The 15719-nt window shown below is 35.0% G+C and overlaps 2 protein-coding genes across 2 annotated transcripts; one reads left to right on the top strand and one right to left on the bottom strand.

Moving 5' to 3' along the window:
- Positions 1–3045: 3045 nt before the first annotated feature.
- Positions 3046–3981, top strand: LOC120613799 (olfactory receptor 5W2). The gene has a single exon (XM_039876455.1). It carries the CDS (start codon positions 3046–3048, stop codon positions 3979–3981), a length of 936 nt encoding a protein of 311 aa, XP_039732389.1.
- An 8537-nt stretch (positions 3982–12518) lies between these two features.
- Positions 12519–13504, bottom strand: LOC120613798 (olfactory receptor 5L1-like). Its single transcript, XM_039876454.1, has one exon. It carries the CDS (start codon positions 13476–13478, stop codon positions 12519–12521), a length of 960 nt encoding a protein of 319 aa, XP_039732388.1. The 5' UTR covers positions 13479–13504.
- Positions 13505–15719: the final 2215 nt, after the last annotated feature.

Genomic DNA, 15719 nt, shown 5'->3' with positions numbered 1-15719 from the left:
CATTTGATTCCTGGAACCGTGCGATGCAGCTTCCCTCTACATCACTCTCTTCACACCAACATTAATTATATTCAATTACCCAGCTAATATAAACAAAGCATATGCTCTCCCAATGTGGCAACCTTTCCCGTTTGCTGCCTTTGCCCTCAATCATTGTTAGGATCCTGCCTCGGCTATGAAGCAGGACTTGGATGGTTTCAGTTCTCTCAGAAATCTGGGGGTCTATGGGTCATTAATTTTGTGAAATTTCACATGTCACTTTAACATAAACACACTTTCACATTCTATGAGACTATTTAAGACCATTATCTTTTGAGACAAATTTGTTTCATTGTACTGTATTCAGGAATGAATTGTGAGCAATTTCTATGAACACAATGAAAATATCTAAGAGACTCTAGGAGTTAACTTATTACCTTTGGTTTTCCAGTTCTGTTTCATGTCATGAGGTTGTTAGAGACAAGTCAGAACATGGGAAATATATGAAATATGTCATAATATGTGTGGATACTTAGAGAATTTAAACATCTGACTACAGTAAAAAAAGTCAAAATTGCCTTTCTTTTAGGTCGATCTCTTTGCTCTTAAACACCATTTATATAATGTGTTTTAAAGAAACACATGGACATGATAAACTAAGTATGTGTAATTGTACTAACATTTTTATCATATGAAAAAAATTGTATACATACCAAATAGCAATTAACAGCAGATAAATTGAATAAATTAATATACATCAATAGAAAGAAATATTACCTGTACTCATAATACGTACACACACATCTAGTATGTTAATTCTGACACCATTTGTGTTTAACAATTAAAAATTCAATGATATAGACAGTAAAATATTTTTATCCATAGACAGTGTGATTTTGGTTATTTTTTGTTGTTTTTTTTTCAGAAATCTTTATTTTGTGAATATGTTTATTAGAATAATGTTTGTGTATGTGTGTCTGTGCAAGTATATCAGCCTTGGTGGGTGTGTATTTGTTTTGTAACAGATGGTGTCAGGGGTGGTGAGCTGAAAATAGAAAATGCCTGTTGATTGGAGTCGTTTTAGTCTTTTAAGTAAATAAAATATTAGACAATAGAGAGAGGCAAAAGAAAAATAATTTTTAAAGGTCTGTATTCCTTTCTAAATTACCTTATATGTATGAAATATCAGATGATGAACCACATTATTATATCTGTCATTTATTCCTGAAAGTCCAGTGTTCGATACCCAGGGACCAGACACAGGGTGGTTGTATAATGCAGGTCATTCAGGAGACAGTGAAGTGCTGCCCCCTCCTGCAGGTAGAGCTGCCTGCAAAAAAAGGTCAGGAGGCATGGACGGGTACTAATATTTTTTGCTGTTCTTATAATTTCATTTTAGATTGTTTAGTTCTTTTATCCTCTTTCGACTGAAAAAATGTTATAAAACAAGAGGCATGTATAAAATATTATACAAACTTTTAATTACTTTTATCAATCTATCTAGAATATATGTATACATAAATGAGAGGAATACAAGAGAAGACAAGCATGGATGGTGAAGGCGGCTAAACATTCTTTGTTCATGTGTTTTTAATCTCTTCCTTGTACTTTCTTACATTCTTTAAACTCTTTATATTTTTAGGACGGTATTTTTTTAGAAGATGTGTTCCTGAGACTAACATTATAATGAGTTTACGTCAAGGATTTGCTGACCTGCCTATTGATCACCAAATCAATATTCAGATATTCTTTATCTTTATTTCATCTATCTTTACCTTCACTTTTCTTATATTCTCACAGAATAGAGGAGGTGAAATATGATATTATATACAACTTAATTGGTTTGGGTAAAATAAAACTGTGGGACATAATTCAACTAGCCACTCAAAGACGAATAGTTTTAAAGCTAAAGGAGGCAGAGTTCAGAGATATTCAAGGGAAATAAAGACTAAAGAAATGAGTGAATAAAACAGTATTAAAAATTCTAGGGAATTGGGAGGGGGCACAGTTCAGACAGGAATCACTCTGAGTTTATGGGGCTTAAACATGGGGATTTTCATAATTTGTCTTACACATCTGATTTGTTGGTGAATAGATCATATGGATCCTGGCAGATTAGGATGGAGGGACTCACTCTCTAAACTGTAGTCCCTTTCCTGTCCCTCTGCCACCTCTGCTACTAGTATCCCTGGGCTGATTAGGTCCCAGATGTTATTTAGAATCTCCTCGAAGTAAAAGCAGCTGTCAAAGGAAGCGTTTTTGACCCTGGCATATTCTTGACTGCGCGCACTGGCATATCGCTCATGAAGACCCTTGCACCCTATTCTGCAGCAAACATCACCCTCCCTGCTTTGGTGGGTCTGGAATCACAGACTGTCTCCATTCCTTATTTTTTGAGGCTGGATAGGATGAGGGGTAATGGGAAACAGCAATATATATCCATGGTATAATTTGGTATACCATGGAGCTATATCAAAGATATATCCATGAAGCTGCCATAGTTCTGCCTGCTCCATAATTTTGAATAATGAGAGAAAACAAGAGAACATATTATCTGAACTTCTCACTTAACTATGCTTCTCTGTTACAGGATATGACAATATTTCTACTAAATTTTAATAAAACGGTAAGAACTATTCTATCTGAAGAATTTGTTATTTGGAACAACTAATTGTAAGAACTCCTTTCTCAACTCTTGAGGACATCAGAGTCTTAATCTATAAGATAAAAGTAGCAAAAATTATGATATGTGGTAATAACATAAAACTAGGTATAGAAATAGCATAATTTAATTTGGATGAAAGTGTGCTGTAAATTCTATACAATACTATACAATTTTTGGCAATATTATTATCATTATCATTTTATCAATTTATTGATATATTTGATAATTAGATATATTTCCGGGGAAGTCATTTTAATTTTTTTTAAAAGACAGTGTTGTTTATCTCTTTTACTAATTACTGAGAAAGAGAAAGCACCAGTAGTTTAACTATTAAGACAGTAAGACAGTGTTATCCCCCGACTTCTGTTTCTTTCACAACCAGGGGCTTCGAGACCTGAGTGATGGCTGTTGAGAACTGCACCGTGTTTATCGACTTCGTATTTGTAGGACTTTCTGGCAGACGGGATGTGCAGCTGGGGCTCTTTGTGCTCTTTCTGCTGGTTTATGGCATCACTGTGATTGCCAACGTGGGGATGATCCTGCTGATCAGCACGGACCCCAGACTCCACACGCCCATGTACTATTTCCTGAGCAATCTGTCTTTCTGCGATGTCTGCTACTCCTCCACTGTCTCTCCCAAGATGCTAGTCGATTTCTTATCTGAGCAAAAGAGAATTTCATATAATTTATGTGCAATGCAGATGTATTTTTTTGGTGCCTTTGCCGATGTGGAAGGTGTCATGTTGTCTGTCATGGCATATGACCGCTACGTAGCCATTTGCAATCCACTTCTTTATACAATTACCATGTCCAGGAGTGTCTGCACACAGCTGGTGGCCATTGCCTACATCGTGGGTTTGGTAGATTCAGCAATCCACACCTGTTGCACATTTCGATTGTCATTTTGCAATTCCAATATCATCAATCACTTTTTCTGTGACGTCCCACCCTTACTAGCCCTCTCGTCCTCAGATACATCTATCAATGAGATAGTGTTGTTCACTTACGGTAGCTGTGTTCTTGGGTTCAGTATTTTCACTGTGCTCCTCTCCTATAGCTACATCATAACTACCATCCTTACAATGAAATCAACAGAGGGGAGACACAAGGCCTTCTCTACCTGTGCCTCCCACTTAACCGCCGTGGCTATATTTCATGGAACACTTCTGTTTATGTATTTTCGACCCAGCTCCAGTTACTCCATGGACACAGACAAAATGGCCTCTGTTTTCTACACAGTTGTCATCCCCATGTTAAACCCACTGATCTACAGCTTAAGAAATAAAGATGTGAAGGGTGCCCTGAAATCAATTAGCACTAAATTATGTTCTGGGTGAAACTGTGTTTTTACCCCAAAATATGTATTGATAGATTCTGGAGCTCAAGTTCGGGTACTTTGTCATAGCTTCTTGTAGCATCCCCATACAAACTTCTGGATATTTCTCCTTTGTGCCTAAACTGAGTGCAAGAAGCAGTACTTTTGATCTTAGTTTTCTCTCCAAACGAAGCTAAAGTAATAACAGTTTCTCTCTGCTGTTTTGTAGAGAGGGTCTTTTTATGCTGACCTTCTCTGTTCATGAGTAAGCCCCAGTGAGATATCAAAGAAATAGCAACCACGACCTCCCCCACGCTCACCCCTTCTCAATTCAACGTTCCCTCTTTAAGGTTCCTTTATATATGTATACATATAATGAGGTTAATAAACTTGCTCGGAGTGTTAGTGGATTACATTAGGTTACTTGTCTCCTTTCTATGTACCAATAGCACCCTACTTCGAAGTATGTAAGCAGTAAATCAATAAATAGAAATATATTGAAAATCTCGTGCCCTAACTCAAAGTTTCATGAAGGCACATTTCTTTTCGGTTTTGTTCACTATACTTTCTGCTTTGCTATTTACAATTGCCTAGCTCCAGGGTGCCATTTAAAACTATTTTTAATAAATTAATGAATGTAACCTGAAATATGATATGAAAAGGAATTATCTTTTTAACTTTCTTCTAGAATGTTTATTTAGATGATATATCTATCTGTACTTCTTGCCATTTGGCTTTGGCTGTGATGAAATTAAGGGAAAATAATCATTTGATATGAAAATCTTCTTAGATCCAATATTCACTAACATGATGGCCCAGTTATATCAGCAGACGACCCAAGATAAAAAGTTCTAGATTTATACTACACCTCACAGTGCACATTAGCCTGTGGATTTCCTTTCTGGTCTTCACTCTGGAGAACAAATATAGTGCTCTAGATAATTGTAAAGAAACTGCATAAATGGAATTTTGAGATAAAGGACCTGGACTTTTTCCAAAGGCCAGTGGAAAAGAGAACTTCATTTCACTTCGTGTAATCATAGCATTCTACTAGTTAAAAGTTAAATGAATTTAAAAGCTGAAATATCCGACTAATGTAGTTTAAGTTAGAAGGAAGATTTATTACCTTAATAATGTTTTCAATAGAAAAAAAAAAAAGACCAAATAGTATTTACATTAGTATTACATTTGTAATGTTCTATATTTGTTCTCCAGGTACCTGTGAAATAAATGCACTGTATCCTAAATAAAATTTTTATAGTGGTCATTGATCTGTAGATAAATGCTAGATAATCCTATACCTTACTTCAAAAATTAAATGAAGGGCCTATGTTGTTGGCAGTCTAATCAATTAAGAATTTATCTTCTTATGATAAACATAACACAATTTCAGGTTCACAAGACCATTCATTTTATTTTAGGTTTTTGTCAAAGAAAGAGCACAGAGGAACTCTTCTAGGTTCAAGCGGGCAAGGATGGGATATAGAAAGTTTTTTTTTTAAATCCTCTTCCCTAACTTTATAGATTCCTGTTGTGCAAAAAATGAACTGTTATGTACTTCAAAACATCCTAAGAATCAAACAACACATTAAAAATGTAATTTTCAGCAGGTTCCTAGTATTGAATTACTATTTGAAGAGAGTTTTAAACAAATAAAAATATTTAATTATCTCTTAGACATTTTCTAAAGACTTTGATTTTATAGATTTGACATATGATTTGGATACAAGATATTTTATATATTCATTTAAAGAAAATGATCATGATGAAAAAGGTTTAAGATAAAACATAGACTTTGAAGTGACTCTGACCTGAGTTCCCATCTGTATATATCTTTTACTTGTCAGTTCTCTGACCTTAACCAATTAACTCCCTATCAGGGACTACATTCCTAGTGCTGACAGAAAAAACTGGTATTGCTCATGGCATCATGCCTTATTCTGTGGTCGAGGCCTCATTACTCACAGATTTGGGCAACATCATATTAAACTGACTTTTCCAATCAAGAACTAAAGGCCAGAAAATAGACATTGTTGAAAAGTTTTCAGGCTAAGTTTCATCCTTTCTTAGGAAAGCAGTTTTTGACTAATTCCTTTTCTAAAGGCATGTTTGACATCTTTGTTCCTTAGACTATAAATTATGGGGTTTAACATAGGTATAATCAATGTATAGAACACAGAAGTCACTATGTCAACATCCAGCGAATGACCAGTGCTGGGACGCAAATAAATGAAGATGAGAGTACCATGGTAAATAGTGACCACAGTCAGATGGGAAGCACAAGTAGAGAATCCTTTTCTTCTTCCCTTGGCAGAACCCATTTTAAGAATAGCTGCTATGATGCAGACGTAAGAGAGAAGAACTGTTAGAAGACAGATACCCTCTACCAAACTAGCAAACACTACCAGAACAATGTCATGCTTGTAAGTGTCAGTGCATGACAGAGAGAAGAGTGGGGAGATGTCACAAAAGAAATGGCTAATTTCTTTGGAGCCAAAAGACAGATGGGAGGTATTAGCAGTGTGAATTACTGAGCTCATGGTGCCCCCGCAAAATGCTCCAATAGCAAGCAGGCAGCAAATTCTCTTGGACATAATAGCACTATAAAGCAGTGGATTACAGATTGCTATAAATCGGTCATAAGCCATGGCAGCCAGGAGGATAGATTCTGTGTCAACCAAAGAGCAGAAAAAATATAACTGCAGCACAGCCATTGTAAGAAATACTCTTCTTATCAGAAACCAAGTCCACAAGTAACTTGCGGGCAATGACAGAAGAATAGCATGCATCTACGAAGGACAATATGCAGAGGAAGAAGTACACAGGGGTGTGCAAGTGGGGGCTGGTTGTGATTAACAATGTCATCCCAAGGTTCCCCATCAGGGTAACAGAGTAGATGGAAAAAAAATACAGCAAAAAGAACACTCTGGAGTTCTGGATGGTAGCTAAATCCCAAGAGAAAGAATTCGTTTTTCACAGTGCCTTTCTCCGACTCCATTCTCTGAAGTACTCCTGGACTTCTGCAATTGTGACAGAGTAATAATGGCAACATTAATGATAACCTCAACATAAAATAAAAAAAAAAGAAAAGAAAAGAAAATGAACAAAAGAAATAGAAAAGTAATTCTAAATCTACTTGAGCATCTTAATAACTCTTAGGCATGTCTACAGTTAATGGAGAAAATATATAGATTTTTAATTTTTACCTAATTGATAAATTATCACCTATTTCTTAAAGCTATTGTAGTCCACATTAAACAGTGACACCATCAAATCAGTAGTTGAACCCTAAATGTGGGCTTCGATCTTTCTTCAATTCTTTCATCTTTCATCAGTATCAAGTGATAGTTAACCAGTGTCATATAGCAAACTCTGAATAAATAGCCTCTGTTCCCATTTGTGTTGTTTTTATTTCTACAACAGATAAAGCACTGCTATTCCAAGTGAAGCCTTGTAAGTGCAGAGGAACAGAAGTTCTATATTTCTCACCTTGAGATGTGACTTCACCTCTGAGGAACAAAAGAACTCCTTAGAATTGTTTTGTATCCACTGAAAAATAGAATGAAGATTCAGAAGTAGTTATAAAAGTGACCAAGTTCTAGCTTTGTCACACAGTAGTTGTGAAACCTTGCCAGGCCAATTAATCACTGAGTTTCAGTTTTATCATTTATTACACAAGAACAATAGTTCCTTTCTTATCACATTATGTGTTAAATGAATTTCCTTCTCCAGCCTCCATATCCTCACCATCTTGTGACTTTTATGTTCACAAGTTGGAAACGTAGCAATTCTGAGTCAAACCAGACAACTATGTTATTTTATCTGGAATCCAAGCTATAGAATACAATTAGAGAAATCCTTAAGCTTACAAATTTATTCAATTCAACCCAGACAATATGATAATGATAACCAGGAACGTTTCCATGTCCTAGTAGTGAAAAATAGTAAAGGATATAGACTAAGGCTCATCTATCTACCTCTCTGATTTACCTCTGCCTTTTCTCGTCTTTGCCCTAACAAATCCGTAAAAGTGTAGATAACTGATAGCAATTTAAGTGACATGTGTCTATAGCCATTCACATTTTTCCCATATAGGGACAATTGCTTTTCCTCCACATCATGACAAAGCCAGTTTTGTATCTATTTCTCTACTTATTTGTGAATTGCCAATTTAGACTTCTTTGAATTATTTTGTGCCAATGAAAACTACTTAATTAATTAATGAATTAAGTAAAATCATTGGCACATGTTTACCTTACATTTATATTAAAGTCACTATATTGTTATATATATGCATGTCTACATGATATATATATATATATATATATATATATATATATATATATTTATGTATATATAATTGTTCTTTAACATCTCATGTTATACACAGCTATTTCCATCATTTAATAGCTATTGCAAACCTTCATAATTCTTTTTAGGTCTCATTCTACAGCCTTCGTCTCACTAACAGAAAATGATTTCTATTTTATGGAGGAAAATGTAAAATAGCAAATAAGTATACCCTCAACTTTCTCACTGAGTCATTGTATACGCATTTGAATTCATTGACGATTCCCTCTCTCCTTTTTTTCCTTTTCCAGGAAAAACATGCCTCTCCTCTGAAGCTAATCCTGTCCACAGTACACCCAACTCTATTTACATCAATGAAGATACGTATTAATTATTACTATTAATCTTTACTATTACTGTTATTATTATTAATAATCTTTACCTCAGAAACTGTCAGCACATAGCAATGTTTAAGTCAATTTCATCTTGAGGAATATTACCCTGTATCTACCTTTGTTAATTGCCCTTCATTTCAATGCAATGTTTTCTTACAGGCATCTACACAGGTTTCCACTTTCTCACTTCAGCTTACTTAACTAAGATTTTTGTTCCAACAACCTAAAACCCTTTTACTCCACATCCCAAACTAAATCCTAGTTGTCAAATCAAAGATTTTTCAATGTGTAATAAACCTTATTTCTCCCATTTCGTGTGAGAGCTTTGACATCTCCTTTCTTCTTAAAATCCCCTCCGGTAATGCTGAGGGTTATTTTAAGAATATTGTGTGTGAAATGAACATTTTTTGTTATTGCTGTTGTTTTGGGAGAAAATAGTGTGAGGATTTAAAACATGTGTTTTTCTAAGTATATTTTCCCCAAAACATCAGTTTCTGATGTTAAAAATAAGTCGGTTTAATAAGATAAACATTTAAAATCGAGCTTTAATATGTTAAGATTAAGCTAATACTTACCAGATCACTCTTTTCATTCACCTTACTACACTGTTGTCAGCATTAGTTCATTTTTCACTGGAAAAATTAATTTTGAAACTTAAAAACTTTTTAATTGACCCATTGCAACATTTTTCATAATTCATTTGGGTACCCCTCCTAAGCTCATAGAAAAAGTTGTGCCTCCCTTAGGAAAGCTATGGTTCCCTAAGATAATGCAAGACCTTTTATATTTTGCTTTGAGGCTTTGAGATTAGCTTCTTGATCTCACATCAAATCCCAGGAACACACACTCTGATATACAAATCCCAGTGGGAAAATTTAAGTGGGCAATTAAACAGTTCTACTGAGGACTTGATTAAGCACAAAATGAAATGACGTAAAGTGTGTTTCTATATCTTGAGAATATCTCAAAGAAAAATACATATTTGGCTCTCAAAAGAGTCTATTATTGTATAGAACATTAGATTATGAAATTTACTATCTAATTTGACTTCACCTGCTCAAAAGCAACTTATGAAACAACTAATAAAGTATTCTATGTGGTAAAATGATGGAATAAACTGGAAAGAAACAAAAGTGCATCTATCTAACTGTTGAGAATTAGAAATCTTGGAGTCAACATGGCAATGGAAAACCAATTACAAATAAAGTTAATGACTCTGAGATGTGCTATATGTGCATCTTGTTGAAGTGAAGTTCTAGTCATCCAAGGCAAGAATAGATCAGAGTCATAATTCAATACATACTTTTACTCCATGAAAAGCTTGTACCAAGCAGTATTCTAGATACAAAACAGAAAAGGAGAATAATTTCAACTGAACAAAAAAATTTGGGCAAATGCAAAAGAGTGAATGAGAGACAGTAGAAGAAATAACACAAGCAATGTAGATTGGAAAGCATGTCTCATGATTGGAAACTTGACAATGAGATTTAGAGAGAGTTTGTTACCTAGTGAATATAAAATTGCGGTGGGGATGGATTCTATATATCTTGGCAAAGAGGAATATGAGCACTTTTAAGCTTCTATCTACCCAGAGGATTAATCTCAGCAGAAAGAAATCCTTCTTTCCTAATAATCCCAACAAAATCCCATCATTAAGTCACTAGTTCACTAGCATCCACTCAGAATCCAATCATTGGTTCTCTGGTGACTGGCCATGAACACTTCACCAAATCCTGTTTGTACAAAAGTAGTGACCCACTAAAAATAGGAGAAACTGGGTACCCACCAAGTAATTGAGAAGCAATAAGTAAGGGAAGGAGAAATACATATCAACCCCTATAGTTTGCAAGTAAGAGAGTAACCAAGTTATATATGTAAATAAAACCACTTAAAGAAATACAAAAGAATCTTGTATTTCTTTTAAGACCTGTCTGAGGAGCACTTAGTGTCTCTTGATTATTCCTAGCCAACTGGGAGTGTTACTTACAAAGTAACATTGGAAAGAAAATACAAATCTGACATTCCATGTTTTTGTGAAGCTGAGTATAATGCAGACTTCCTTTGTGCTAATAAAACAATCAGCCTTTCGATATAAAAAGTATACCTGTATCTTAGTAGGATATGCGACCAATAGTTATCCATGCTAAAGTAAGAGTAACTCGGTGTCCCTGAAACCCTAAAATCAAAGATCTCTGGAACATTATAGATTCTGGAGAGAGATAAATTAGTAACTGGATGAAATGTGAGTGCCTGGGTAGTTATAAAGGCTTCTTAAATGCAGGGAAGTTCAATATTGAAGGTTTCTCTGAGTAGACTAGAGCTCTAGTACATTGGTATACTCTAGTTTAGCGACTCCCAGCTCAAGATTTTGCTCTCTAGGGGAGATTTGACAATACCTGAGACATTTTTCTTGTCACAAATGTGCGGAGGGGTGGTTCTAGCATGTAATGGGTAGAGGCCAGGGAGGCTGTTAAACACCCCATAATGCACAGGACAGACACCCAGAGCACAGAATTATCTGTCCCAATATGTCACAAGTACTAAGGCTGAGAAACATTGTCCTAATTAGGGGATCAAGGGTAAAAAACTCTCTATTTCATTTGGAATATTTCTAACAGATCTTTGGACTCAAAGGTTTTCTTTTTATGAAACATTATTAAGAGTACATTTTATGGGCCAGGTCCTTGCAGTTTTGTTATATTGAAGTCAAACAAAGTATTAACATTGTAGGAAGATAAGAAAAGTCAATTATGACTTAGCCTCTATCAGATGGGTGTGTGAGGTTTGAAAAAGGACCTTCACGCATATCAGGTTCTAATTCGCGGAACCTGTAAGTGCCACCTTATTTGGGAAATGGTCATTTAGAGATACGATAAGGTTGAGGATAGTGAGATGAGATTATCTAGGACTATCTATCTGGGTGTACTCTAAATGGTATTGCAGGCATTTAGAACAGAGAGGCAAAGGGTTATTTCATACACACACACGCACACACACACACACACATACACACACACAACACATACACATGAATGCATGAGAAAATGTAATAAAAATAGAAAATATACTGAATGTTTAAAATAATTTTAGGTAGAGCAAATAAAAAATTAACAAGAATATAACTTTAAAAGGTATGCTATCAAAAACATGATCAACTTGTTTAATCAAGAATTAAGGTAGAATAACAAATAAAAGGGAAAAGTAAAAATAGCAATAACATCTGATAACTGGTTAATCAGTTACACCACATATTGTGCTAAGAAATTAGTTATATCATTTAATTTTTATGAAAATTTTATTATGATAGTGGATGATATCTCAGTTTTGCAGAAGAGTAGGTTTTAAAAGTTCTAAAATTATAATCTTGCAATAGAAAAGGTGATGCAAAAGACAAGAATCATAACCAACTAAAAAGTAAACCCCCAAATATACATAAACATGTAGGAAATTACTCCAAATTTTCATGAGAAAACACAGACTATGAGATGAATGTATCTTCATCCCATGTAAATAAAAATGAAATCAGTTTAATAAGAATGGTTTTATTCATTAACGGTGATGGAAAAGACATGTATTTCTATGTGCACTTTGTTGGAAATATGTCGATGTTATCTCAAACCAGAAAATTGAGTCTAACAACACCACTCTCAAAATTTATTCCAAGCAATTAGAGACTGGAGAACAGCAGCATGGTGGCATAAATGTCTGAAACAGCCAATAAAAAGAATAAGATATGACTTAAGACAGAAATATGAAAACTAAAAAAGCATGTATCATTCTCTGGCACATAAAATTCTTCCCTATTTTTCACTTTTCTTTCATATCCACCCCCCAAACTCCTCTTTAAGGCTCTCCGATGAAATCCTGATTCTAGCTAAGAAAGGACCTTCTCAAAATGTAATTTGGATCCCAAGACTTTTTTGAGAGCTTCTTTCACGTCCTTGTTCCTCAAGCTATAGATCAGAGGGTTCAGCATGGGGATCACCACAGTGTAAAACACTGAAACCACCTTGTTTGTATCCAAACTGTTGCCTAAACTGGGGTTACAATAAGTGGAAAGGACTGTTCCTTGTAAGATGACGATGGCTGTGAGGTGGGAGGCACAGGTGGAAAAGGCTTTGCGCCTCCCCTCCGCAGAGCGCATCCTCAGGATGGTGATGAGAATAAACAAGTAGGAGGTGAGGATGATCACGATGGTGATGATCTCATTGAAAGTGGCCACAATGAACACCATGCGTTCATTTAGAGTGACATCAGAGCAGGCAAGATTAAAGATTGGAGGCAGATCACAAAAGAAGTGGTTTATCACATTTGACTTATAGGATGTGATCTCAAGCGCTAAACAAAAGTGAATAAGAGAACACACAATTCCACAGAGGTAGCAGCTAGACACCAACACCACCCGCAGTTTCTGGGACATGGTGACCAGGTAGAGCAGTGGGCTACAGATGGCCAAGAAGCGATCATAGGCCATCACGGCCAGCAGGAAGACATCGGTGATGGCACATGTACAAAACAAGTAGAACTGTAGCATGCATGCAAGGAAGGAGATGGTTTTATCCTTGTTGAAGATATTGAACAGCATCTTTGGCACAATGGTCGTGGAATAGCAAAAATCCACAAAGGACAGGTGGCTGAGGAAAAAGTACATGGGAGTGTGGAGTCGAGAGCTGACCTGAATCAGTGCAACCATGCCTAGATTGGCTAAAACTGTGACTCCATATATCAGAAGGAACAGCAGGAAGAGAAAGACTCTCAGCTCAGGGACATCTGATAATCCAACAAGAATAAACTCCGTCACAATGGTACAATTCTCCTTCTCCATTTCCACCATGTGTCAGGTTTCAAACCAAATGATAAGTTCCGTGTTTCTTCTGAAATGAGAATAAGAAAGAAAACACACCTTTATATAAACTTAAGAAAATATAACATTGATATCAAACGGTGTATGTAATTTAAATATAATTGTCAAATGATTTAGATGTTTGATGTCTCAGCAGATTCCACCGACCAAAGTTAATCTAAGTATCAAAGGAAATCTGTGATTCCCAACTGTTATCTACCACAATAAATTGATGAATCGAATGAGGTGTTTTGATGGACTTTGGAATAGATTCAACTGTATACTGTATAACAATATGAGATCATCTCCTGTTCCCTGAAAAGTGTAATAAGTTCCGTCCAACTAGGATAACAACGATTGTGATACTATACCAAATACACTAATTTATTTTTAGTTCTATTGATAGCATAAATTTGCAACATGTGAAGTCATGTACAAATTCCCTTGTTAGAGAGTGTGAGAAATTTCTTTGAAATTGATGGCTCATAAGGACTCCTTCTATTTGGAATTAGGTAGAATAATAAAAAAAAAAGATATTTAAAATATATTCTCATTTTATCATACTTTCACTCATCAAATTAACAAAGTGACTTAATTAGTTATAATGATAGTGACCAATATCAATAATGACTCAGAAAGATATAAATCTTGTATAAACCTTTTGGGAGAGCAATTAGGCAACATATAGCCAAAGTCTTAATGCTGATAACAATAAAAGCTATCTGATACTTTTCATGAGAGATTTTATTCTTAGGAAGCTGTTATAAGAAATGTTGAATTACATTTACAAATCGTGTAAACTGTATCTAAAGCTACATTGTTTACCATATTTACAATTGGAAAAATTAAATGTCAAAAACAGAGCAATCGTTAACTATATATCATATCTAAAGTAGAAAGTTATCACGTTATTTAAATGACATTTTGAAGAAGATTATTTTTTAAAAAAATACCTAGTACCCCTGGTGTGTATATGTAGGTTTAAATAAAATGTTGAGGGTAAATACAGATGACAGAAATATCATTTTATCATTTTGTTTGGCTACAACTCTAGAAAGATAAATCTTTTATCCATATTGAAAACGAGGTAAGTGAAAACTTTCTCAGGTTTTCTTGGGTAGTTGTTTGGGGGCGGTGATTACATCGTATGTTGTATACAAGTGAGATTTGCCATTCAGGCCTGTTCCTAAAGAAAAAGCATTTGGAGGTTGAGAAATTTTATTCTCTGCCCAGTTTCCTAGACAAGAGGAGTATACGCATGACGTTACACAATATATATAGCAATGAGATTTTGACTGGAAATGTAAGCTGGTATTTTCTCCATGTATTGAGCCAATGTTAAAGAAGTGGAAAAAAAAAATCACCTTCCTGAGGTCATAGTTTATTCATTACTTGACTCGAAAAAACAAAAAAACAAAACCCTGAATTATTTGTCCACTTCGAAGTTAAAACAGGAAAATCAACTTGGAAAATTATCTTTCTAAAGTTCTAGGCTAATAACAAGAAATCAATTTATGATGAAACCAAAACAAATCTTAAAAAAATTCACGTCCTCTACTGAGCAGAAAGAATTCTCATGTCCTGACTCTCCATTCTCTCTGTCACCATATCTCTGGCATATAAATCCAACCCTCAGAATTAGGGTGACAATTAAGGAGCACTTTCATGGTCATAATTTCCAGATCCCATGACAAAATTATTGTGGAGAAAGATAGAGAGAGTGGGAGAGAGAAAGACAGAGAGACAGAGACAGAGACAAAAACAGAGAAAGAGACAGAGAGAGAAACAGAGACAGAGATAGAGAATTGGGCTGTCATTTGTTTATATTCTTTCATATATATCATAGTTTGATGTTGCAGAGGAAATTGTTTTGATTTTATCAAAACTGTCTCTCAATATTAAAGACAACGAATTTAAAACAGTAAGTACACGGGAATCTGGTTTTGGTTAAAATGTTCTCTAATAAAAGAGAGATGAATTAGCTATATCTTTTCAATTATTGTTTGCTGGGCAAAGATATCCATTTCCTTTTCAAGTACGAGAGCCTGATTCTAGCTAACAAACCTGAAGCACAGACGTTTCCTCCCATGTGCTGAAAACATTGGGACCAGTACCGTTAGAGACTTATACTGTAATTTAAGCCCCAGGGGAATGGGTCTCTCAAGTTCCAAATCAATCATTAAACCCTAATAATTAAAAACAAGTTAAATTAAACTAATACTACGAAGGAAG

The sequence above is a fragment of the Pteropus medius genome, unplaced genomic scaffold, assembly GCF_902729225.1.
Source record: "Pteropus medius unplaced genomic scaffold, Ma_sr-lr_union100, whole genome shotgun sequence".
In the NCBI taxonomy this organism is placed as follows: domain Eukaryota; kingdom Metazoa; phylum Chordata; class Mammalia; order Chiroptera; family Pteropodidae; genus Pteropus; species Pteropus medius.
This window is presented reverse-complemented; position numbering and strand designations above follow the sequence as displayed.